Genomic DNA, 24,942 nt, shown 5'->3' with positions numbered 1-24,942 from the left:
TTCACAGGTTTGGGCATGGCCCTGCTGGGCTGGGGATGGAGTGGGAACAGGTGTGTGACAATGACTGAGGGTAGGAATGGAGAGTGGGAGTGGCTGACAGGGAGACTGCAGACCATGACACCCTGGCTGGTAGTTCTCTCCCACAAACAATAGACTAGTATTCAATCAATCACTCAATCAATCAATCAATCAATCAACAAGTTATGAACCTGTGTATACCAGTGCACTTGCTCAATGCTGTCATAAAGATAGGCCAAAGAAAAGGAAATCGACATAAATTTGACCAATATTGATAAATCATTACCGATTCATCAATATCGGACGCTTTTCTCTTTTATTAGTCTGTAAAGAGTAAAAAAAGAAGAATTGGCTGATGCTGATTATATTTAAAAAATCACACCAGTGTGAACCAAGTGGTGCAACTCCCGTCTATTGGTTCTCTGTATCGTTCCAATTTGTATCATTCCAATTTCTTCTCTGTATCGTTCCAATTTCTTCTCTATCGTTTGCGTCCAGCAGGTGGCAGCCATGTCACATACTTCTCTCGTTCCAATTTCACGCATGCGCACACCACTCGTACTAACACAGGTACATCACAAACAGGTACACAGGTACACGGACATTGCATGCTGGATGTAGAAGTGGTTGCACCACTTAAAAATATATATATTAAAATATATATATATATATATATCGGTGCCCACCAGTATATGGTTGAAGTTGTGAACACGTAATTCTCATCATCTCTCTTTCCAGGTGAAAGCGCTGGGTTGTGACGGCAGCACCTCTCTGGCCTCCTGGCTGGATGGCTTGGGTCTTCATGAGTACCTGCCCAACTTCCTCTCCAGTGGATACCGCACGCTGGAATGTGTCAAAAACCTGTGGGAGCTGGAGATTGTTAACGTAAGGGTTACTGTAACTGATAAACCTGTGGGAGCTGGAGATTGTTAACGTAAGGGTTACTGTAACTGATCCACTCTTACTTTACTTTCAGTCAATTAAATTGTGACACTGTTAAAGGCCAGATTTGTGTGCACTTAGTTGACCCTAGCTCATATACAGGGCAATTTTCAATGAATGAGCAAGCAGGGACTCAGTTGTCTCGCTCAAGGGCACTTAAGAATATGTGGTGTGGAGTGTGGTCGTTAGCAGCGAACACATTAGCTGTCTTACCTTCCAGCTATGTGATTGTCCACTCACCAAGTAGTCTCTTGAGGCAGATAATTTTCAAATGCTTCCGCCTAAAGCTAGATTCATAATTCATGGTGCAATGGTGTTGCACACCGAGAATAGCCAAACTGCAAGCTCACAATGTGCCAATTGTGCCATGGACGTGACCCGTTGTGAGCTGGTAGGTCTGCTATTCTCGCCTGTTCTAAATTAGGCTTAACAGTATCTACTTCTGAAGTGCTGCATATGTGCAAAAATAGCCCCACTTCTGTTTCGCCTTTGCAGTCATGCAAACAAGTACTGTAAATCAAAATAGTCGAAGCCCTAGCTGTCTAGTTTAAAGCCTAGCTGAAGTGGAATTACAAAAATATATTTTAAAATAATGAAATGACAAAGAGATGACAGCTTCCTTCCTGGTTATAACATTTGCAGATTCTCTGTAGCAGTCAAAGATTGTGGAAGAGTTGTCTGGCTTGAGAGACTGTATACTCGCCCAGAGGCCAGACCGACATTGTTTTTTGTATTTATTAGTGCATTAAAAGTTCCCATCAACTTGAGGTCCTAACGAAGCCCTTTTTTCACTAAAACAAAATATTGATTCATAATTAATTTATTAGTGCATTACAATTACAACAAAAAGTATTTTTCTCTCAGAAACCGTCGGAGCTACACTTTATAACTTGTATCGTAAAATCAAAACGCCCATTTGCGCCAGGATAGATTTTCCGCCATTTTGACTTTTCTTCAAAACACACATTTTGGTCTTCCACCTACAGCTTTTGTGCAAATCTCACAAAAACGGTAAACATGATCTCTGGACCTATCTGATTAAAAGACCACAGGCAGAATTTTCATAGTCCGTATCGTTCGACTGTAATCGGCGTCCAAAGTTACTGGGAGCCTGGGAGGGGCCTGTTTTACAAAAAATTACACAGGATAACAGGCATCTACGAGAGTCTTAATCAGATTGTAATGCTGAAATTAAAAAAAGCCTAATAAAAGCATTAGCAACACCAACATTAGTTGCTTATTGCTAATTGCTTAAAACATAAATTGATGATTGCTGACAGGTGATATGTAAATTACTAAGTAAGCTGTTGACTACTATTAGGCAATGTGCAATTACTTGCAGCTTAATAGCAGGCAATTAGAAAGCAATTTGTGGGGACATTTTAAGCCAGTTGAAAAGATAATGTGGGCACTGGTGTGAGGACATGTGTGCGTGTACTTGGCTGTGTGTGACGAGGGATTACTACTTTAGACAGTCTTGATATTTTCCAGTGAATGATTGTCCAGTCAGTGTTCAATTAGTCACACCACATTGACCATTTACTCCACTTTCTTGGCAGAATGGTCTCTTTAGATTATATTTTCCAGCTGTAGGAGTAGCATAATCAGACACAAGCAAGTATGCAGGGTGTCACACACCTAGTGTGGGTAGTGTTTGCTGAAAGGCACGGGTTGAAAAATTGCCCAAAACTGGAAAATTACTAAAATAAATCACCAGACAGACATAATAATTTGTACTCAATTTCCCACTTTACACAAATCCAATGTTGGTATGTTGGCAATCACTCATCGTTCAACAATCAACAATAACACACTATATGAAGTCAAATAAATATCACAAACTTGAACCCTTTTTGTGTGAAACATTCCTGTTATAAGTTACACGTTGTTAAATACAGTCAGTGGCAGGGTGAACCATAAGGCTAGATGGCTCAAGGTGGACCCGGCGGCCATCTTGCAGTACAGTATGTTCTATGGCAGCTCAAACAAAAATAGTCATAACTCGCTCAAATCTTGATGGATTTACAAACGGGTTGGTTTATTACAAACGTTATCAACGTGGCTATGCTTTTTTATACGAACGTCATACAAGCATATAAGTATGCGGATGTCTCTGACGTTTATAACAAACTAAACTTTTTGAAAATCGGTTGAAAATTGAGCAAGTTATGGTTATTTAAAAAGTACATGCCCTAGGCGTCTATCTATTCCACGTCCGAGCATAGACATGGTAACGCCCCGCCTGCCTCTGATTGGCCTACCGACACTGCTGGCCTTACCAGACTTTCTAGCTATATGCTGGATCGATAGTCTGCCGCGAGGTTACTCCGTGGTGGGAAATAAATAAATACATACCGGTACATAAATCATACAAGTACGATATAAATATATATTTTTTTGTATAATAGTATTAGTTTACTATAATTAGATTAATACACGATAATCAACAATTCAAGTAAACACTAACACTTTAACTTAGAACACACCCAAATCAAATCATACAAATACGTGTTCAAACAATCATTGAATCAAAGCAAACGGCATAAACAATGTACGTAACGTAGAATATAGATATACGTGCCCCATAGACACAATGTTATGCTGCTCCTCTTTAAGATGGCCGCCACGTAGCGACGTAGCTCTCCATTGGCCAGCAGCGCGGGTGAGCCATCTAGCCTTTCTTATATGGGGTGAACTGCCACACAGGGAGCATAACTAAAGTTAAAGTGTCCAAATGGATCGTCTGAGGTGCAAACTAACTTGCTAACGTTGCCACTGCCACCATCTCTGTATAGACTGACACAACAACACATATTCAGGGCGGAGTCACCACCCCCAGGGGAAGTTGTGATTTGCTCTCGTTCACTGCAATGCAATTTGCGGCATTTCCAAAACAATATTGCGCAGAGTAGCGATTATCAAACGTATTTGCAATGCCATACGTTGAAAGATCTGTTGCCCGTGGACAAGGCACGCTACCTCCGCAAGTTAGATATTATCGGCATAGATGTTTGTCCGTATGTGATTAAGGATTGGAAAAGTTGCATTGGCAGCCATAGAAAAGTCTGGCAGGGTAAAAAAAACGGATGTGACGTTTTTGGGCGTTCCTGTCTTGCTCCGTGTCAGTGTATAGCATCTCAAATTAGTATAACATTTATAATAGAACACATTATTAGCTGTGTCCCAACTCCCAATTCAGGGTCTGCTTATTACCTTACTTGCAGTCTTGGAAGAGTCTTGGAAGGACTTCTGGTACCCTTGGCTCGAGGTCTATGTCTTTTTTTTTAATGGGTTAGATGCCTGAAATAACGTCTGTGGTTAACATAAGCTGGTGAATTTTCACATTTGGTTCAAAGACATAAAATACATCAGTGAATGTCCCAGTCGTTAATTCTGAAGCTTTTACAACTCTTTAAAAAAAAGACGTGGTGAAATGAAGTCGCTAAATGAGGCCGCAGAGGTAGTCGGGGACATTAAGTCATCACACTGTAGTGATGGTGACGTTGTGTCTTAGTGTGTTTATAAAGGGCTGTTCATTTGTGAAGTTTATCTTGCTGAACAAGTATCATTAACTTTTATTTGCCACAGAGTTTATGTTTGGCACAAAACGTCCTCTTTCTGCCTGCAATCCCTGGATATCTCTAAACTAGTGTAGTGCTCTATAAATAAAATAAGTGCCAACCTGTAAAGGCTGATTTATACTTTGTTGCGTGCGGTGCCGTGTCATGCACCGAAAATAGCCCATACAAACTCACAATGTGTTGCATCATGAGTCATGACGTGCTGTGAGCTTGTAGATCTGCTATTTATATGATAGAGTATAAATTAAGCGTTGGTGCTTGTGTAACGATGGAGGCCAATAGTCTGCAGTAACAGCAGCAGCAAGAAAACAGAAAGCAAATATTCTATCTCATATTTAAACTTGTTAATATACTTCGCTATATTACAGGTTACCAAAACGCACAGTAGGCCTTAAAGCCCCATGTCTGACTCACAGAATGCTCTGTATAACGGCCCGGCTTGGTGAGAACAGTCGGTAGCTTACCAGCGAGGTGGAATGAAGCCCCTTACATAAAGTTGGTTCGAGAACAAACTACATCTCCTGAGATCAGATTCTAAAAATGTCTTCTACATCCTGACAGTTTTCTGAAAAAGCTATGTTTCTATGTCAGTGGTTCTTCGATTTTTCAAAAATAGCGGACCTACAAGCTCGTAGCGCGCCACTCGGTGGCGCGCTACGAGCTTGTAGATCTGCTGTTTTTCAATAGCTAAAGCATAACATAATGCTAACACCAAAAGGGGTTCCCGCCCAAAATGGGTTAAGTTAGTCAAAAACAGTTAAAACGACGAAGACGCCAGATTTGTGGGCCTAAATGTTCCGAGGTCGCCGAATTTGACCGGGTCCGACACCGACTTCCACGACTAGGTTGTTGTACCGCGCGTGCTTGTATACTAGTAGTAGTATTACAGTGTCACACAAAAGTAGCAAAAACATCCGGACTACACAAGCTCAAAACACACGTATCGCGATGCATTGTAAGCTTGCAGATTGGGTATTTTTGCATGCGATTTGTGCAACTGTGGGTTTTATAAATATCGAACCAACGAAAAGTATATTGTGCGATTCGTGCCACAATTTTTGTATTTTTCCAGTTTTCATGTGTCTACAGTATGAGGTGACAGTACTTCATTAGACACCCTGGAGTTGTTTTTATGTGCAATGGTGTATTAACTTTGTATTTAGGGTTTCTTCCTGGAGGCTGAACCCTTGACAGTCAAACGGGCCAATGAAATAAACAGTAATATTGTGACATGACACTATCAGCCCCTCCCCTAACCACTCCACCTTTATCATACAACTACAGCTGTGAGTGCGGCTTCAGTTCAGGTGGATCACCCATCACCACCGACCAGGCAAACCAGGCATACTTAATGGACTGGTGGGCGTGTCCACATAAAAGCATGATTTTAACAAATACTAGTGTACACTTTTTGGAAAATGTTCTTCCTCCTTATATTATAATAATACCTGATGATCATGTTTTAATAATACACTGGATCCATTGGAACACAGGTTTTCCATTTTGTGTAAAGAAACAGTTTTGGACATACAAGGTTCCAAGCGACGATATGAGCAATATGTGAAAAATGGTGTGCAGCTCAGTGTGATGCAGTGTAGTAGCAGCGTTGGTATTAATGGGTTATTACAGCAGGCTGCACAGTGCACAGTCATTCACAGAAAACTGCCTGTGAGCATCCAGAACTCTTTACTGTCCCAACACACAGCAGTGTGCCGCATCAAAATGATCAATGAGGTGATTTTCTTTCTCAAATCATCCGGAGGTTCTTTATTGTTATTTAAGTCTTCTCTCATTTCACACACTGTAGGCTAAAGATCCCTGCATGCACACTGCTGCCTTTTTCGGATTTGTAGCAGCGTTTTTCCGGCGGTTTTCCGAAAAACGCGTCCAGTCTCCTTGTCCTCTCTCTGGAATCTGTGAGAATAACGATGCTGGCAACAGCTATATAAAAAATTGGCCTTTCATTTTTCCTCCTAAGAATGTCTTGTAAAAAAAACAATGAAATTCCTTATGTACAGTGACTCCCAAACCATTTCGAATAATCAAGAAGCATATTTCTTTTATAATTTGTGAATATTTTGCATAAACCAACAAATACTAAATTATGATTAAAGACATATACAGTAGTGTTAGATGTACAGTAATATTGAGCTGCTAAGGAGGCACTGGGTGTTTATATGAAAACTCCTAAAATAGTAAATTAAAAACAGCTCAAAACAACGTACAAAAAATATAATGAAACAGGTCGTTGACATACTACGTCCTAGTATATGCATACCATTAACACATCAGAGCCGTATTTGCATATAGTGCCTGTTATCTTGTCCATAAATCAGCCAGTCCTTTACTGTTATCTCAGCACTATATCACAAAGCGCTACAGTGAATTATAGCAGCGAGAAGACAGGGCTGTGAGCTTGCTGTGAAACAGACTGAGGCTTCATCCACACCTACATAAACGTAGGCTGAATTATTCAGCAGAATCATTTCTGTTTGCTCGTGGAGGCGTGCCAGGTTGTGTGCCACGGCACAGACTGTGTGTCGGGTGTATTTTGGATCATGTATTTGTATTAGTTCAGTCTCTATAAATTACGTTGCATAAGAAATTGATGTGGCTGGATAGTCCAGCTAATGTTAGTGCCCCGTTGTGCTTGTGCTCCAGGTTATTAAGATCAGTGCTCTGGGACACAGGAGGAGGATCATTGCCTCACTAGCGGAAAGGCCCTATGAAGAGGCACCAACCAAGTCCAACCGTCTCTCCAATATGATGGTAAGAAGTGGTAGTGAGTTAATATACAGTGGGTGACAGTAACAAAGTACATTTATGAGTACTGTACATTATTTTAGTATCTGTACTTTACTTGAGTATTTGTATATTTAATACTTATGACAATCACTCCACTACATTTCAAAGACAAGTATTGTACTTCTTCTGACTTCTTCTACATTTCCAGGAAGGGAAAAAAGTAGGCTATACATTAGGTTGTGAACTTGTAGAATTGCTATTTTACCAAATGTTAGTTCCAGAAATCCAGAATAGAAAAAGGTTCTGAGAACTTTATCTGAATCAATCTCAGCTATAGCGTATGGAAACAAATCCAGAACCAAATACGAACCAAATATGTTTCAAGGCAAGGCACAGTTTACTAAGTTAATGTAGACAAAAAGAGCCATTAGATTAATATGGTATTGGGTTAGGGCTGTTCTTCCTAGTCTCCATATTAAAGATACAGTACATTTGAAAATGTAGTGGGCATACTGGTGCGGAAGAGGTGTCAGTACTGTGATGCTTTACACAGTATAATATATAATAATTATCCCTTTGCTAACCCATTCTTGTCCAATAGACACGTTAGCAGAGAGTAGACCTATTGAGATGCATGTAAAATGAAGGATTTCTCCATATAAATAATCGATCATTTCAGTAGCAAGAGCATCAAAATATCTTCTAAATCTAGTCAACCAGACCTGCAGTAGGCTATGCACTGGACAAATGTGCATGTAATTTTTTCAATAAACTAGAAATACAAGGAAATGACAGAGGGAGAAACAGTATTAGTATTATTGCCATCACCTGGGTGGGTCAGTCGTGTAACTTTCTTGACGTTAAGCTGTGTATGTGTTCAACAACACAGCTATGCAAAATAACATTGACAGCCATGAGACCAACGAAAGCTTGTCCTGCATAGCAATGGTTCAATTATCAAATTTTAGGCCCATTTCTCAACTACCGTTTTTATCTAAAGCTCTTGTGTTTAATTTTACATGGCATCCATGAATAATTTCAATCGGTTTCAAACTAGGTCTTTAATGACCAAATGTTTACCTCAGTATCTGGGCAACCAGCAGCCCTGGTACTCCTTGACTTATCACGGGTATCACTTTAGCATGGTTTATCATACCTATCTGATAGGAGTTTCTCGGGCCAATTAGGCCAATTCTCCTCTCCTCCAGCCCCTCTCACATGCGGGGTGCCCCAGGGCTCTATACTGGGCCCCCTCCTTTTCCTACTCTACATGCTGCCCCTTGGTCCTATCTTGTCTAAACACAATATTTATTTTCACTGCTACGCAGATGACATTCAATTATATTTACCCCTTATACCAAACTCCTTCAATTGTTTTCAACCACTTCTCTGTTTGCCGCTTCACCTCCGAATGAATGAACCATTATAAAGAGCTTTGAGCACTTGGAAAAGCGCTATAAAAATGCAATTCATTATAAAAATGCAATTCATTCCAACTTCTTGCAAAGGTCAAACCATATCTTCCCCCAAAACAGTTAGAAAATGCAATCCACGCTTATATTTCTTCTAGGCTCGACTATTGCAATTCGCTCTATATTGGCATCGAACAGTCATCAATTAGACGACTGCAATTGGTCCAGAACGCCGCTGCTAAAAAGAACATATAACCCCCGTACTGGCCTCCCTTCACTGGCTCCCGGTTAATTTAAGAATCGATTTTAAAGTTGTCTTATTTGCTACTCATTCCGCGCTTTATAGTCTATAATTACATGTTACGTTGACTGCCGGTGTTTACAGTTACCTTTGAGGCGTCAAAGGTAACTGTAAACATGATGAAAATCCGGCTGAAAATAGTCCCAACGTTTGTTTTTGCGCCGACACAAAAGCCACTTACACGATCCCACTCATAGACAAAGAGCAAAGCGAGCTAAGACTGTCCATACCACCTTTGCATTGGACTCAGATTCCCAGAAGCCCTTGCAAGCCAGTTATATGCCGATTTCCGGTTACGTCATCATAACGCGTCCGCCTCGTCACAATGTTATTGTAACGAGGCGGATTAAACACGAATTAAACACATAAAACAAATAGCGGGTTTAGCGTATTATGCAGGGAAAGACAATGGAATAAATGTTGTGTATGGGGGGGTTATGCAGTCAATGTGTTAAATCAAATGTTTAAATGGACTGGCCCCCCAGTATCTCTCCGAGCTCGTGAACCTTTACCCCAGCTAGAGCTCTGAGATTTGCTGATCAGCTACTGCTGGTCGACCTAACTACTAAAAAAAGTAACACACACACTTTTGCGGCAGCAGCTCCCAGGCCTGCCCTTCTATATTACAGCAGATCTGCCTAGTCTATAAATGTCTTTAAGCCTCAGCTCAAGACTCATTTATTTTTTCTGGCTTTTAATCCAATTTGAGTCCACATAATCAAAGTCGTACGATTAGTCACACACGTTACCGCAGTGAAATTTGTTCTCCGCATTTGACCCATCTCTTGGAGCGGGAATCATTAGTTGATTTGACCCCCAATCCAACACATTGATGCTGAGTGCCAAGCAGGGAGGCATTGGGTCCCATTTTTACAGTCTTTGGTATGACCCGGCCGGGGATCGAACCCCTGTCCCCTGTCCGCCCTGAAACCTACCAGTTTCAGGGCGGACAGGGGACACTCTAACCACAAGGCCACTGTCTGTTTGTTTTATTTTAGCTTTCTTTGTTTTTTATCTTTCATGCTTATATGTGCTTCCTGTGGTCATGTCAACATTCCTCATATTGTGTTGTTTTTTGCTTGTATATTGTGTCTCTTGCTTGTTCTGTTTTGCCTCTGATCTGTACAGCACTTTGGTCAATCTTGGTTTTATTAAACGTGCTTTATAAATAAAGTTTCATTTGATTTGATAATCACAGCTGGAAATAATGCTCTGGTAGTGTTGGTGCCATGTTCTATCCACAAACCTATAGGAAGACATTATTTATTATAATAACATCATTGTGTGTTAATGTTTGCATCAGAAATCACTTTGTGACAGCAGGTACAGTGTTAAACAGTGGATATCACATTCTGGAATGAATACCTCCACTCAACAGTAAAGCTGATTTATCCGACAAAAGAGAGCAGTGAATCTCCACTGAGAATGTCCTATTGTTAAGGATTAATTCTGGATGTTGACCAGGGAATAGTGTGTGTGTGTGTGTGTGTGTGTGTGTGTGTGTGTGTGTGTGTGTGTGTGTGTGTGTGTGTGTGTGTGCATGCGTGCGTACTGTGGCAACCCAGGGGAGAATAGGCAAGATTCACTATAAAATAAGAGGCTCAGAGTCAGATTCAACATGTAACTTAAATTGTCTTTTATTAACTTGTTAGGGAAAGGGGAAAACGGGGCAAAACGTCAACTTAGGGTTCCTCCTGTCAGGGGCTTGGGCTTCTATGCACAGTCCTGTGGGCAGAGCAGAGAGAGAGCTAGTGACTAATGTATTCAGGTGGGGGAGAGTGCTGTATGCTCTCCCTTGTGGAGTTCAGTCGGCTTGTGAGATATCCCTCATACCAGCCTCCTCATGAACAGAGTGATTCCTGCTTCCTCACTCCTCCATTAGTCCAAACTGACTCCCCAGGCAGCTTGGGCGTCGGCTATTTAAAAGCTTCTGTTGATTGCCTTACTGGCTGCAGGTGCGTCCATGTCCAGGCTCCCATTGGCTGCAATACCTGTACAGGGTGATATACTCCCTCTATCACCTCCCCCAGCTTCCTTCTGTGGGGAATAGGCCTGGCTGTTTCCCCTGGTTTGCCACAGTACGTACGTGCACGTATGTGCACCCACATGTGCACCCACGTGTGCATGCAGATACCTATTCATACAGTATATTTGCGTAGGTATAATACTAAATAACCTAAAACATTTGAGGATAAAAGACAATAAAATCCGGGACAAATTTCTGTGCTTCTTGTGGCGTGTATATGGCGTATTCTGTGTGCGTGCACGGCTGCGCGTGCGTGTGTGTGTGTGTGTGTGTGTGTGTGTGTGTCTGACAGTTCCACGACCTCCTGTCCCAGAACCCGTCACCTCTTGGCCAGATGGACCCGTACACCAGCAGGTCCATGGACATGCTGCTTCCTCCCAGCGAGTCTGGTCGCAGGAGGAGAGGACTGGACCAAGACGCTACGGCATCTCTGCGCTCCTACAGCGAGAGACCACGCTCAGTAGTCAGTCTCCTGGCCCCTCTGTTCAGTGTGGTTTAACCACTAGATATTAGATACTTAGTAAACTGGACATGAGTTGCCGCTGTTTAAGCCAAAGTGCAGTATCTGCAGGAAAATAAATTGGCTGACATTGGGTTTAAAAGTGTTTCAACTGGTCAGCCAAATGAGATATCGGCAAATAAGTGTTATATATTTCAGTAATTGTTCTTGAGGTAATTGTTTATCTGCCAAAATTATGAAGTCTTAACCTTTGGGATACACAAATAAGTCCATTTGTGTCCAAAAACGTAGTTACTGCACTTTGGCTTTGTACGGCAGTGTACTTGGTGTGCTCTTTTTTCCCCTCTGCACCAAATGTCTTTGCCAAAAATAGCCGATTTACAAGCTCACACGCTGAGAGCTTGTGAGCTTGTAGATCTGCTATTTGGGCCCAGAATCGTGTACACTCTCTGCGAGTTACAAATGGTAAATGAATAAATTAAGACTGAGGATTTCATAGTGTAAATTAAAAAGTAAGTTTAGTTAGAATTGAAACTGCTAAAAGTAGCCAATACAGATGTAGATGCTACATACCCAGTATTTACTGAAGCTCCAACTATAGCAAAGTCTCTACTACAGATAATATGTAATAGGCCTACAGCATATTTGCTTGCAGGCTAGCAGGCTGAAAGTAGAAGCCAGAGAAAAACGAATTAGATGAAGATGAGAGTTCAGCTTAATTTGGTACAAGCCATTGGGATCGGTTGTGGTTCTGCATGTGGTTCTGCATGACTGCACCTGTCAACGTCCATGTCATTGTCCATGGCTCACTGAAGCTCTGCATGTCATCCGGTGTCAAAATGAATGTTAGTTGCAGAGAGAATACAGCACCTGTTGTAGCATCTTTGATCTTTTGGTCATCCCGTGTTAACCTGAAAGCAGTTTGTACCGCCTGGGATCCAGACTGCTTGCTTGTTTAGTTTTTTCTCATGTCGCTTCACAGTAGTAACGCAGTGAGAAATACACGAACGTAGCAAATCAGGATGGATGCCAGGCTAGTTTGTACCATGTATTGTACTCAACCTGAGTGACCTACTGTAAGAAATACAAGTATACAAGTATTCAGGGCACATGTTTCAGTTAGCTGCTGAGTTACCAGTTCCTTCTTTTTGAGAATGTCCACCATCCCAATCGTCCCTACAGGATAGACAGAGTGATCGACAACGAGACTCTCGGTTAAACCTCCGGCCGCCGAGCCAATCTGCTACCTATGCCACGGTGTCTGCCTGGCACCACCAGCCTGAAAAACTGATCCTGGACTCCTGCGGGTATGAGGCAACTGTAAGTCACCGCCATGGATTAAAATTCTCAGTCGCCAAGACTGATTTCCGTCATTTGGATTCCATAGAAGCCAGCATATATATACATGTCTTCTAAATGTGCATATTACATCATATAATCCTAGGCATTTTCCATTGTTCCTCATTCCCCCATACCCTTAATCTTTATGTTCGGTCTTAAAAATTGTCCATTTAATTTCAACCATTTGATTTGTCCTCCATTTGTTCTTCCTGCAGTCTCAAACGGTGTGTCAATTTCCCCATTAGATATATTTCATGAATCAACTCTTCCCATTGTTCCTGTGTTGGAGGTTCCATCTGTCCCCATTTCCTTGTGATAGCCTTCTTTCCTGCTGCCAATAAAATGTTTACCAGATATCTATCCTCTCCTTGTATCTTTCCCTCCATCACGTTTCTTAAATACAAAACTTTGCACTCCATTGGTACCTCATATCCCAATATCTGATCATGTATAATTTTCCAAAAACCATCAATTTTGTGACATTTCCAAAATACATGAGTGATCCACATTTACATCTCCACATCCTCTCCAACATTGTATCTGTTTCTTTCACTGTTTACTCTTAATTCTTGGTGTTGTAAAAAAATCTGCATAGATTTTTCCAAGAGATATGATATTTCATTTTGCTTTATTCCATGCACCCCCATGCATGATCTCCACTCTTGAATGGGGGCGTTGTTTGTAGCTCGAGAATTCTATTTTTTCACTTGGAAAGCCTTATGTTTTCAATATGTAAAATCATAAATCCTTCTATTTACACCTTTAGGTGTGCTCTCTTGTGTGCTTAATGTGCTGTCTCTCTTCTAGTACCTAGGATCAATGATAATCAGGGATCTACGAGGGATTGAGTCCACTCAAGATGCTTGTGCTAAAATTAGGGTAGGTCTGCCTGATTCCGTATAGTGCTTATAAATAGTACAAAATACAAGCCAAGAAGCAATGACAATGGCACTTAAATTGTTTTACAAATAAAACAAGAGTTGGCACAAACAAATTATCTGTAACTGTAATGCCTTTCTGAAAAATGTTCTGTAAAGGTTACTTTCCACTTTGCAGCATAAGCTCATCCTGCTAGATTGATGTTCATCATGTAACGTGAATGAACCTTCGTGTGTCAATGGATAGCTGCTGTCCTCTCATGCTTTCATTGGTTCTGTTTACAATAGAAATCTAAGGATGCCAGAAAGGGTCCTGTTGTCATTCTGTCCATCACTTATAGAGGCGTCAAGTTCATTGATGCAGCCACTAAGGTATGTGTGTGTAATGTGTATATGTCCATGTATACACGGGTGTACACCGCACGCACGCACGCACGCACGCACGCACGCACGCACGCACGCACGCACACACACACACACACACACACACACACACACACACACACACACACACACACACACACACACACACACACACACACACACAAACACACACACACACACACACACACACACACACATCTTTCTCTTTCTCCTCCTCTGCATACTGCTCTCCTCTCTATCGATCTCTTGAAGCCAAACATTCTAGTTGATGCTGTTAGCAGTTTAAAGACTCTCCATTAGCAGTACATTTCCAGCTGTCCCTCACCTTCTTTCCTTCCCTCCTCTCCCCTCTTATACCCACTGTTGCCGGCCTCCTATCATCAGACCATCGTGGCAGAGCACGAGATCAGGAACATCTCGTGTGCGGCCCAAGATCCAGATGACCTCTGCACCTTTGCCTATATTACCAAGGATCTGAAGAGTGGACACCAGTTCTGTCATGTATTCAGCACTGTGGAAGTGGTGAGTGATGCACCCACGCAGCAGGGGCACAAACATCTATACAGTAGTATTCATAAAAAGATCACTTTAAATGCAAAGAAATATACCAATAATTCTCCACAGAGACTGCCAACACATCTATCTAAATAGATAAAATAAACATGAAGATAAAGTACTGACTGCAAAACAGCAAATGTGAAACTGGATATCTACATGGGCTTGCCCACTTCCAACCCATGCTAGTTAACCCACATGTAGACCATGTGGGACCTACATGGGCTTGCCCACTTCCAACCAGGGGGGCAGATATTTTGTGAAGCCTGAAACTCCTGAAAGTTCATATAATGGCCTGTTGTGGCGCTGTCATTGGACCCAGAAAAACCCATAGCCCCATAGAAGTCCATGTATTTGGGCCCAACTTCACCTAGACTGTATTACCTTAATAAACATGGTCATGAATACTTTCTGCTTCCAGTCACTAGTTTAAAGTCTCATTTCTAATGTCATAATATTCTTTTTGGAAAATTATGGTCCCATTTATTAAAAGAATGACCATAAAGTCGCGCATGTTCTGAGGCAGCGGTTCCCAAAGTGGGGTCCGCGGACCCCTAGGGGTACGCGACGCATAGCCAGGGGGTACCCCAAGCCCCCTCAAAAAAAAAAAAAAGTTTTTTTTTTTTTTTTTTTTTTTTTGAGGGGCTAGTGAATCATGGTGTGTGTGTGATATGAAATGTCCAGTACCTCCCCAGTGCCTCCCCAAGTGCCACCCCAGTGTCTGCCCTGCAGTGTCTGCCCAGTGCCTCCCCAGTGTCCGCCATGGTGCCTCCCCAGTGTCTGCTTAGTGTCCCCCTGAGTGCCTCCCCAGTGTCTCCCCAGTGCCTCCCCAATGTCTCCCCAGTGGCTGCAGTTTCTCCCCAGCGCCTCCCCAGTGCCTTCCCAGTGCCTCCCCAGTGTCCCCTCAGTGCTTCCCCAGTGCCTCCCCAGTGTCCCCCTGAGTGCCTCCCCAGTGCCTCCCCGTTTCCCCCCAGTGCCTCCCCAGTGCCTCCTCAGTGTCCCCCTGAGTGCCTCCCAAGTGCCTCTCGAGTGCCTCCCCAGTGTCCCCCTGAGTGCCTGCCCAGTGTCTCCCCAGTGTCCCCCCAGTGCCTCCCCAGTGTCCCCTCAGTGCCTTCCCAGTGCCTCCCCAGTGTCCCCTCAGTGCCTTCCCAGTGTCCCCCTGAGTGCCTCCCCAGTGCCCAGCCGAGTGCCTCCCCAGTGCCCCCCTGAGTGCCTCCCCAGTGCCCAGCCGAGTGCCTCCCCAGTGCCCCCCTGAGTGCCTCCCCAGTGCCTCCCCAGTGTCCCCCTGAGTGCCTCCCCATGCTCCCCAGTGTCTCCCCAGTGCCTCCCCAGTGTCCCCTCAGTGCCTCCCCAGTGCCTCCCCAGTGTCCCCTCAGTGCCTCCCCGGTGTCCCCCTGAGTGCCTCCCCATGCTCCCCAGTGTCTCCCCAGTGCCTCCCCAGTGTCCCCTCAGTGCCTTCCCAGTGCCTCCCCAGTGTCCCCTCAGTGCCTTCCCAGTGCCTCCCCAGTGTCCCCTGAGTGCCTCCCCAGTGTCTCCCTGAGTGCCTCCCCAGTGTCTCCCTGAGTGCCTCCCCAGTGTCTCCCTGAGTGCCTCCCCAGTGTCCCCCTGAGTGCTTCCCCAGTGCCTCCCCAGTGCCCCCCTGAGTGCCTCCCGAGTGCCTCCCCAGTGTCTCCCCAGTGCCTCCCCAGTGCCTCCCCAGTGCCTCCCCAGTGCCTGCCCAGTGTCCCCCCAGTGTCTCCAATAGCAATACAAGAGCAATAATACAAATTAATCTTAATTTATTAATCTTATTCATTAATTATTGAATCAAATTAATTAATTCATCAAAATGTTCGACGCAAGAAGGCCCCCCTGCGGCCTGCGCCCAGCACCATGCCAAAGCTTTTTCCTGCAGGAAACACTGCTTGTGGTTGTAAATATATTGTTATCTGTGTTGCGAGGATGAGGGGGTACCTGGAAAAATATCTACCCCAAAAGGGGTACCTGGTCCAAAAAAGTTTGGGAACCCCTGTTCTGAGGGGCGTGGCTACCGTTACAGTCTATGATCGGGATTCCCCTCCCACTCGAGTCAAAATAAAAACCAACGGAGAAGAAGGGGGGAAGTCCCGCCTCGTGTCTGGGCCAGCCAATGGCCAGCTGGGCCAAAACGGAGCCAGCCAATGGCCAGCTGGGCCCAAACGGATCTAGAAAGATGGCGACTTACGTACAGTGCAGGAATAACAGGCTTCATTTTACGTCCATGTTAGACCCGGGGAACGCTTTGTCCATATTTTTTACAGTCTATGCTTCCAACCCATGCTAGTTAGCCCACATGTAGACCATGTGGGACCTACATTTTGAAGATGTTCTTCATGGGTTTGTGATTTTTGTATTTCAATTTCAACAAGTATGTTGGGGACTTGTTGAAAGCTGCAATCAGTTTCCGTGTTCCGGGCTGGTAAGTAAGTAGTAAGTAAGTAAAGTTTATTTATAGAGCACCTTTCACAGACAATTACAGTCACAAAGTGCTTTAACAACAATAAAATGAAAACAAGTCAATAGTCAATAAAACAAGTTAAGATCTAAATCATTAATAAAGTAAGACAAAATAGAAAATAGAAAAAAGTAGAGTAAAATAAAGCAATCAACATTTAACCATGCCGGCTATGGAAAGGCCTGTTTAAAAAGGTGAGTTTTTAACAGTCCTTTGAAAATGTCCACAGAGTCCACAGTTCTTAGGTGGAGTGGAAGCTCATTCCATAGCCTAGGGGCAAAACCTGCAAAGGCTCGATCGCCTTTGGTTTTCCGCTTTGTCTGAGGAACAACCAGCAAAGCCTGTGATGTGGATCTCAGTGACCTGCTGGGCACATACGGCTGGATCAGGTCAGAGAGATAAGGAGGTGCCTGGCCATGGAGGGCTCGGTGTGTAATGACTAGAGTCTTAAAATGTAATGTAATTAACTGGGAGCCAGTGTAGGGAGGCAAGGACGGGTGTTATATGACAGGATCTCCTGGACCTGGTCAGCAACCTAGCAGCTGTATTCTGAACCAGTTGTAGGCGACCTAATGCCGTTTTAGACAGACAGGTACACAGAGAATTACAGTAATCAAGACGTGATGACACAAACGCATGAATAATAGTTTCTAACTCCGGGTGTGAAACAACTGATCTTAGTTTGGCAATGTTACGAAGGTGAAAAAAGCAGGTGCGCGATACAGAATTTACGTGTTTGTCCAAAAGCATGGACTGATCTAAAATGATGCCAAGGTTTCTGGGGTTGGTGGATATGTTATGTTTTAGTGACCCAAGGTGATCGGCAATGACTTCAGCAACCCTACTTGGGGCAACAATTAGGACTTCCGTTTTGTCTGGATTCAGCTGCAAGAAATTGCTCGACATCCAATTCTTGATGCCAGTAATGCATTCGTGGAGTATGGTGATCGTATTATCCATTTTATCTGGTTTGAAAGAACAGTATAATTGAATATCATCAGCATAGCAGTGATAGGAGATTCCTTTGAAGGTGCTAATAATAGCAGTGGAGTCTGGTGCGATTTCCAGGGAGAGCTAACCAGGCTACGGAATTCTTTGACGTCGCTTTCTTGACGTTGTCAAAAGTGGATTGAGCAAATAATATAATCTAAAAGTCAGAGGTCCTTTGATAAATTACTGTGAGCTTCAGTGCTTGACCGTTTCCTATATGACCCTCTACCATATTACCGAATTTCGTGGAAAACGACTGCATAGAACTGCCAAAACTGTGAAAAATGGCGGAATCCATAGGAATAAAAAATAAAGGGGAACCATAAAAATGTGTCCGTGACACACAAATGGGTCCCGAGTCCTGACCCAGTGTTTGTGGAACCAGTGCTCTACACCAGTGGTTCCCCTCACAGTACCACTCCCTCCCCCCGGGGTTCTTCATCCTTTAGCGATGCCCAGAAAGACCAAACAAAAGTAAAAGTAAAAACCTAGACGAGAGTAAACTGAACAGAACGTTACAAGAAACATCCTATGGACAGGAATCTTCCTGATTGGTTCATTGAATCAGTTATATTGAAATTCAATTCATGTTCACAGTGAAGGTCAATGTTGCACTCCGGCCTTCTGTAGAGGGAACATTGCTCATCTCTTTAGTAACACTTAACAGACACCAATGCATTTCTTTGAGGACATGTTTCTAAAGGCCATCAGACAATGCTATATTTCACTGAATAAGAATGAGAGCAGCCTGCACTGAGTGTTCCGTATGATCAAATAAAAATCTTGCTATTTTGGTGTCCTTACGTATTCACACCCCAGCCAAAGCCTTGGGGTAGAAATGCCTATAATACTGTATAGACCAAATGATTCATTATAGGATATCTTGGAAGCACAAAAGAACGAAGGGCAAATAAAATAGCTTAAAGGATTATTAAAGTGAGGTCCATTAAAGAAGTAATTCAAATGCTGGTACTGATTTTGCTAAGCCAAGCTCTGTGGGATAAAGCAGTCCAGAATATTAATAGCAAAGATAGACTCTTTTCACAGCCGATAAAGGCTCTGTTCAGACTGCAGGCAAAGCCAATTTGTTTCTCAACAATCTTCAGGACTGGCTGTACACACTACACACTGTTCTTTGGAAGTGATCAGAGGAGATGAGTACAAACAAACCAGAGCCAAACAACAAAACAGCAATCGATGGAAGATGGAGATCTATTATCTCACCCTTCATGCAATTCCTTTAGTCACAGACGGTACAGAAGTCCTCAAACGCACCAGACACCATCTGATATTTATTTGCGGCGTCAATCTGCCGTCTATAAGAGTGATAGTCATAGTGTCTGAGCAAATAGGCATAGGGGCTATTTTTGTCCTACACAAACATTAAATTCCCATTGACAATGAATGGAGAATTTTACATCATAGTGTCTGAGCAAATAGGCATAGTGTCTATTTTACGTAATGATGATGATACACACGTGTGATTTTGTATCTAAGTTTAATTTTCTGATGGAAGTCAATGGAGATTTTTGAGATGACTAACATCATCAATGTAACGTTATTGATATGAGCAAATTACATCATCGATATAATAAATGATCAAACCTGTGTGCCATCACTGTCGCTAAGGGTCCATATGGTTCTTAACTATCCATCATTTTTAGCTGGAGACCCCTGCAACCCCCTCAAAGACTCCCGGATCCCCACTTTGAGAACCACTGGCCAATGCTTCACAACAAATTGATCGATTGTGCAACTGCAAAGCACAGACAAATAGATTCAGAGAGAAAACAAAAGGCTGGAATAACAGAAACACCAGAAGCTGCAGACCTTCTGCGACAGTCAATCAAACACAAACCGCTCGACCTAACAGCGGCAAAAACAATTGCTTTAGAATTAGTTTTTTACATTTCTGACTCCTATTCCATTTATCCTACCCATTGTTGTTCTCCCTCCCTCTGTTTGCCTCCCCAACTGCGAGGCACATGGAAAAGACGCATGTGAACGGTGAAGTGAGGGGCGCTCTTATCATCGTACATCATCATGATGTAAAATAGACACTATGCTTATTTGCTCAGACACTATGACGTAAAATTCTCTATTCATTTTTAATAGGAATTGTCCTTTTACGAATGACTGTGAGCTTCAGTTCTTGAGCGATTCCCACAACCCTCTACTGTATATTGCCAAAAATGGCATACGAAAACCCATACGAAAACAATAAGGGGTCTTCGTCCCTTCAGGCTTGACCCTTAATAATATAATAATAATAACATCAATCTCCAGTACACATAATAGTCTGTTTTACATTCAATACACTGCTTTCACTGACCTTATTGTTTTTTCTCTATATCTACACAGACCCAGACCTATGAGATCATCTTAACACTGGGACAGGCATTTGAGGTGGCCTATCAGCTGGCTATGCAGTCCAGAGCCAGACACTTTGTCCCGCCCTCAACTCTGAGCTCAGAGGTGATTGAGACAAAAACCAGCCGACCTGTGTCTCAGTCCTACAGTAGCATGAGGAGATCAACACCAGTGAGTACCACCCACACAAATACACGTCTGGTCCGGAGACCACTAGGGGTCCACTCCAAATTGACTCAGGGGTCATCGTTGCCATGTTGGCTTGTGGTGGACTGTGGACATGTTTTGTCCAAGGACATACAAAATGAGTAGGCAAAAATATGACCAGACAGACATAAAGAAGAGTCTAAATGACCATAGCAGGTCTGTAACTCTCAGAGTTATGGGGGTCCTTGCAAATAAAACGTTTAAGAAGTGTTGTAGTAAATAAGTGTTGAACATATTCTGGAGAAAACCTGGAAAGTTGGCATGCAGTAATTTGGATATTATGATGAAAATGTAAAAAAATAAAATCTAAAATGTGCCACGGACAAGACCAAGTCTTTGCCCCAGACAGTCTTTGGCACAGACAGTCTTTGCCACGGTCCGTGTACGGACTTATTGATGACCCCTGATTAAAGGACCTCACGCATTTGTAACTCTGTGAGTCTACAAATGCAAATATTTTAAATCTTTGGGACCTCAATCTACCCTGTAAATATTCTCAGGGTTAATTTAACTCTTGAGAGCGTACAAATGGGTTGAGAACGTTGAGAACCAGTGATCCTATAGAATTGACCTTTCCAATCAGAGCAGAGTTGTGCCTCCGTGCGAAACATGGAAGAGAATTATTTTATTTCATACAGAAGGATGGTCTTCCTGCTTTCTTTGTCGCACCTCCAACGGTGCCATGGCGGACTATGCATGGCAGGGGCGTCCTCTTCCCTGAGCCAAGCCCATGCCTGACCGCATACCAATCGATGATTGATGTGTCAATACTAAGACATGTAGGTTATGCTAGTGTCACTGTGTCCCCTAAGAAAGCTACGGTGAACAAAGAAGTAGGGCTTATCTGTGCTAACCATCCTATAAAAAAACATGATGAAACATGGTGCTGCGCGCACACGTGCGCGCGCGCGCGTGTGTGTGTGTGTGTGTGTGTGTGTGTGTGTGTGTGTGTGTGTGTGTGCGACGTGTGCGTGCGTGTGCGCGCATGCGTGTGCGCACGTGTGTGTGTGTGTGTGTGCATATTTGAGAGGGGTTTTGTGAAGATGTGTGTGTGCTTGTATGTGCCGCTGCATACTTTATTCTGAAGGTGCCCTCTTCGGCTCAAATTAGACTAGAGGAATGTCAGTGTGCCTCCATACTCCATAGCCACATCAGGAACACAGACAAACCTGTGACTGACGTTCCCTCTGCCACCTACAAAGGAAGCTTTGCTGTGTGCAGCGGTGAAAGTGATGACTCATTATTTCTCTACCAATCTTGTCTAGTCCCCCCCCCTGCTCCCCAAACTCTGAGTCACGCAGTCCATTTTTTTTGTTTCTCTCCTGTGGGGCATACAGTATGCGAGGCATGATTAATACATAGCATTATTTCTTGCTCACAGTCAGGGGTGTATGATTTCCTCTGGGACACTTCAGGGGAGTGCTTGTCTCCCTCCTGCAGGGGCCATGTGTATCCTATATTTGCTCAGCGTTGACTGAGTACGTTACGTAAATGTTTACGTATCATCCCCTTAGACTAGAGCTACGCATTGATGTATTGACCTCGTGGGCTGCATATAATGAGCACTCAGTGATCACTGTCACCTGAAAGAACTGCACCGTTGGGCAGCACACACTGCTGAGAAGCATGCTCCTGCGGGCCTAACAAATCACTCTTTACTTTACTATCAGCCCATAAAGATAATATATGGAGTAATCACTGAGATGCATAATGATGCTGGGATGAGGCCTCAAATTCAGAGGAAACAGTCGTAAAAACTCTTATCAGCAATTCTCTTCCTTTTTTGGGGGTGTTTTTTATGTACTTGGTGACTCACTATCTTTGCTTTGACATTAAAGTATACCAGACATTGTAGTCGACTTAAGTTTGAAATGTGTCATAGACCATAATGTGATGTATGAATGAATGAACCGCTTTTTGTAAATCGCTTTGAGCACTTGGAAAAGCGCTATAAAAATGCAATTAATTATTAATGTAAAAAAACAAAACAAAATAAATCATAACATTTACTGTAACAGAGTAGTCCTATCTGAATACCATAAGCCCAATATCTCCCTTGGCCAGGAGGAATTCCTATTTTAGCTTGGTTGAAAAACAGATGGTTACATTGGGGGCTCGTCCGGGATCAGGCTTATTCTCTTGTGGGTGGGGGTGAAGCGCAGAAACCTAATAAAGCCTAATATCTCCCTTAGTCAAGGGGGATGAGTGGTGGATGTTTGTTTTCCCCCTTATAAATATTTAGACTTCTTTATTTTCCATTTGGTGCACTTTAATACTCTGTCCCTCTTCTCTTGCTCCCCCCTTTTTAACATTTCTTTATTCTTGTCTTCTTGGTCCTCCTGCTTTCCAGGGTGGCCCTCCGCTAGAATGCCGCTGCTGTCACTGTCACACGTGTACTACCCACCGTCCCTCCTTCCTCCCGTTGCACTCTGTTAGCCCTGGAGTCCAGGTCCTTCTATTTCCTTTCCTCTATTCATCCCTCCATCGTTCACGCATCTGTTCACGCCACAACTACCCCCCTTCTCCCTTCCTTTTTTTGCTCTGGTGTGCTGCAGTGCACTTTATCTCTTTTGTTGCCCTGAATATTTTTAGCACAAAAAGTACTCCACGTTCCTGTTCCTTTCTCATTTCGCATCTTCATCTTACACGTTTTTTAGACATTACTAGCTCTGTTTTTATGTGATTATGTGGTTTTTCAGGAAAGAGCGGGTCTCTTTGTGACTTCCATTACTTGCTTAAGTGCTTGGTTAATTGCAGGTGTTAATTGTGTAGCAGTCATTATTATAAATTATGGTAGTTGGTTGGAGTGGTTTCTGTAAGTTGTTTCTCCTCTAAAGCTTCTGGAATTTTAATATTGGAGTTACTTTCTCTAATGTTTTCTTTAACAAACACAGATTTCCATGAACAGGTTATGGTGAAGATCAGAAATATTTTAACAGGCCATCTAGAAACTTGCTCATTCTAATTAATATGTTTATGATGTATACAATATACATGTATGATGCATTACAAATCCTGTAACTGAATGATGTTAATCTTACATGTAGCCCTGCAGGCGATTGTTAGTGGTCTCATATTTCGGCAATGGCATATTGGCAAGACCTATCCATGTTAGAGTGCCATCACTCTATTTGAACCTGGCTTCAGCTTGTTCGCTGTTTGTTACTGTGCACTCCGCCCCTCTAGTGGACCTACTTGTCAGACGTCATAACCCATGCTGGTGGATTTGAGCCCTGCTTGTCTGTGACGCTACCATGAATCGCTGGACTGTACCTCTGATCCACATGCACGTGTGTGAGCCGAGGCCATGTCAGTGCGGCCGTCACGGCACCTAACGCTGCCTCCACCAGTCTCACGTCCTCCCTCTCGACCCTTCCCCCCTTCCCCCTCGGCAGATGGATCCCCTGGAGATGGATGCAGACATGCAGTCCCTGGGCAGCACCACATGGCTCTTGGACCACCGGGACTCCAACAGGCGCCCCGCCAGCACCAAGTACGAGACCACCATATTCTGATAACTGATACCTGCGTCCCGTCCCGCCCCTTGCGCCCACCCCACCCCCCCACCCGTTTCCTCTCTGCCCCATCTGCAGCAACATCCTGCCCTGTGGTCTCTACCTATACCTTCTCCCCACTCTCTCTCTCTCTCTCTCTCTCTCTCTCTCTGTGCCACTCTCATACATACACGTGAGACCTGTGCCTTCTCACTGTGATGGTATCGCATTCTGCAGGGCTGCCAACTTCCCCTGCCCATTCGTTTTCCCCCGTCGACCTACGCCGACCTTCCACCTGCCATGACAGCCTCCTCCCTGGCTCTCCCTCCCCCCAACCACCACCACCACAACCCCCTTGGCAGCCCCCTTCTCTCCTGTTGCTGCTGCAGTTGATGGCAGCCTGGAATGGATGGTCCTGGATTGTACTCTACTTTTTTCCACGTCCTCTCAACCAAACTGCCTCCTCTTCCTCCTCTGACCGACATCTTGCGTCTGCATCCTAATCCCCCCGCCCCCCTCCTCCCAGCATTAGCCTCCTCATCTTTGAAGAGGTGCTGTTTTATTACACTACTATTTTCACACAATTTTGAAAACCAATCCCCCCCAGGCCTAATGAATCAGCGTAGTTTGACTAATGGCTAGGTTGACAATGTGAACTAATCTTGAGACTTTGTTACAATCCATCATGTATTGCTGAAGGGGCCGAAACTGTGAATGGGCCCACAAAAAAAAAATCCAAGAATTAATTCCCAAATGTGTTACCCA

General features: G+C 43.5%; 1 protein-coding gene across 1 annotated transcript in view; it reads left to right on the top strand.

Annotated features, from left to right (window-relative positions):
- The window catches only part of LOC310863255 (ankyrin repeat and SAM domain-containing protein 1A-like), a 68,072-nt gene extending 43,389 nt beyond the window's left edge, over positions 1-24,683 (top strand). The window contains exons 5-14 of the mRNA XM_083771462.1: positions 757-903; positions 7,203-7,310; positions 11,318-11,488; positions 12,668-12,805; positions 13,634-13,705; positions 13,993-14,076; positions 14,473-14,610; positions 20,468-20,647; positions 24,079-24,176; positions 24,415-24,683. Coding sequence (XP_083627588.1) covers positions 757-903; positions 7,203-7,310; positions 11,318-11,488; positions 12,668-12,805; positions 13,634-13,705; positions 13,993-14,076; positions 14,473-14,610; positions 20,468-20,647; positions 24,079-24,176; positions 24,415-24,481 — 1,203 coding nt within the window. The 3' untranslated portion in view covers positions 24,482-24,683. The remainder of the gene's footprint in view (positions 1-756; positions 904-7,202; positions 7,311-11,317; positions 11,489-12,667; positions 12,806-13,633; positions 13,706-13,992; positions 14,077-14,472; positions 14,611-20,467; positions 20,648-24,078; positions 24,177-24,414) is intronic.
- The last annotated feature ends 259 nt before the right edge of the window (positions 24,684-24,942 follow it).

This window comes from Protomyctophum parallelum (genome assembly GCF_964188405.1).
Source record: "Protomyctophum parallelum genome assembly, chromosome: 8".
Classification (NCBI taxonomy): Eukaryota; Metazoa; Chordata; class Actinopteri; order Myctophiformes; family Myctophidae; genus Protomyctophum; species Protomyctophum parallelum.
This window is presented reverse-complemented; position numbering and strand designations above follow the sequence as displayed.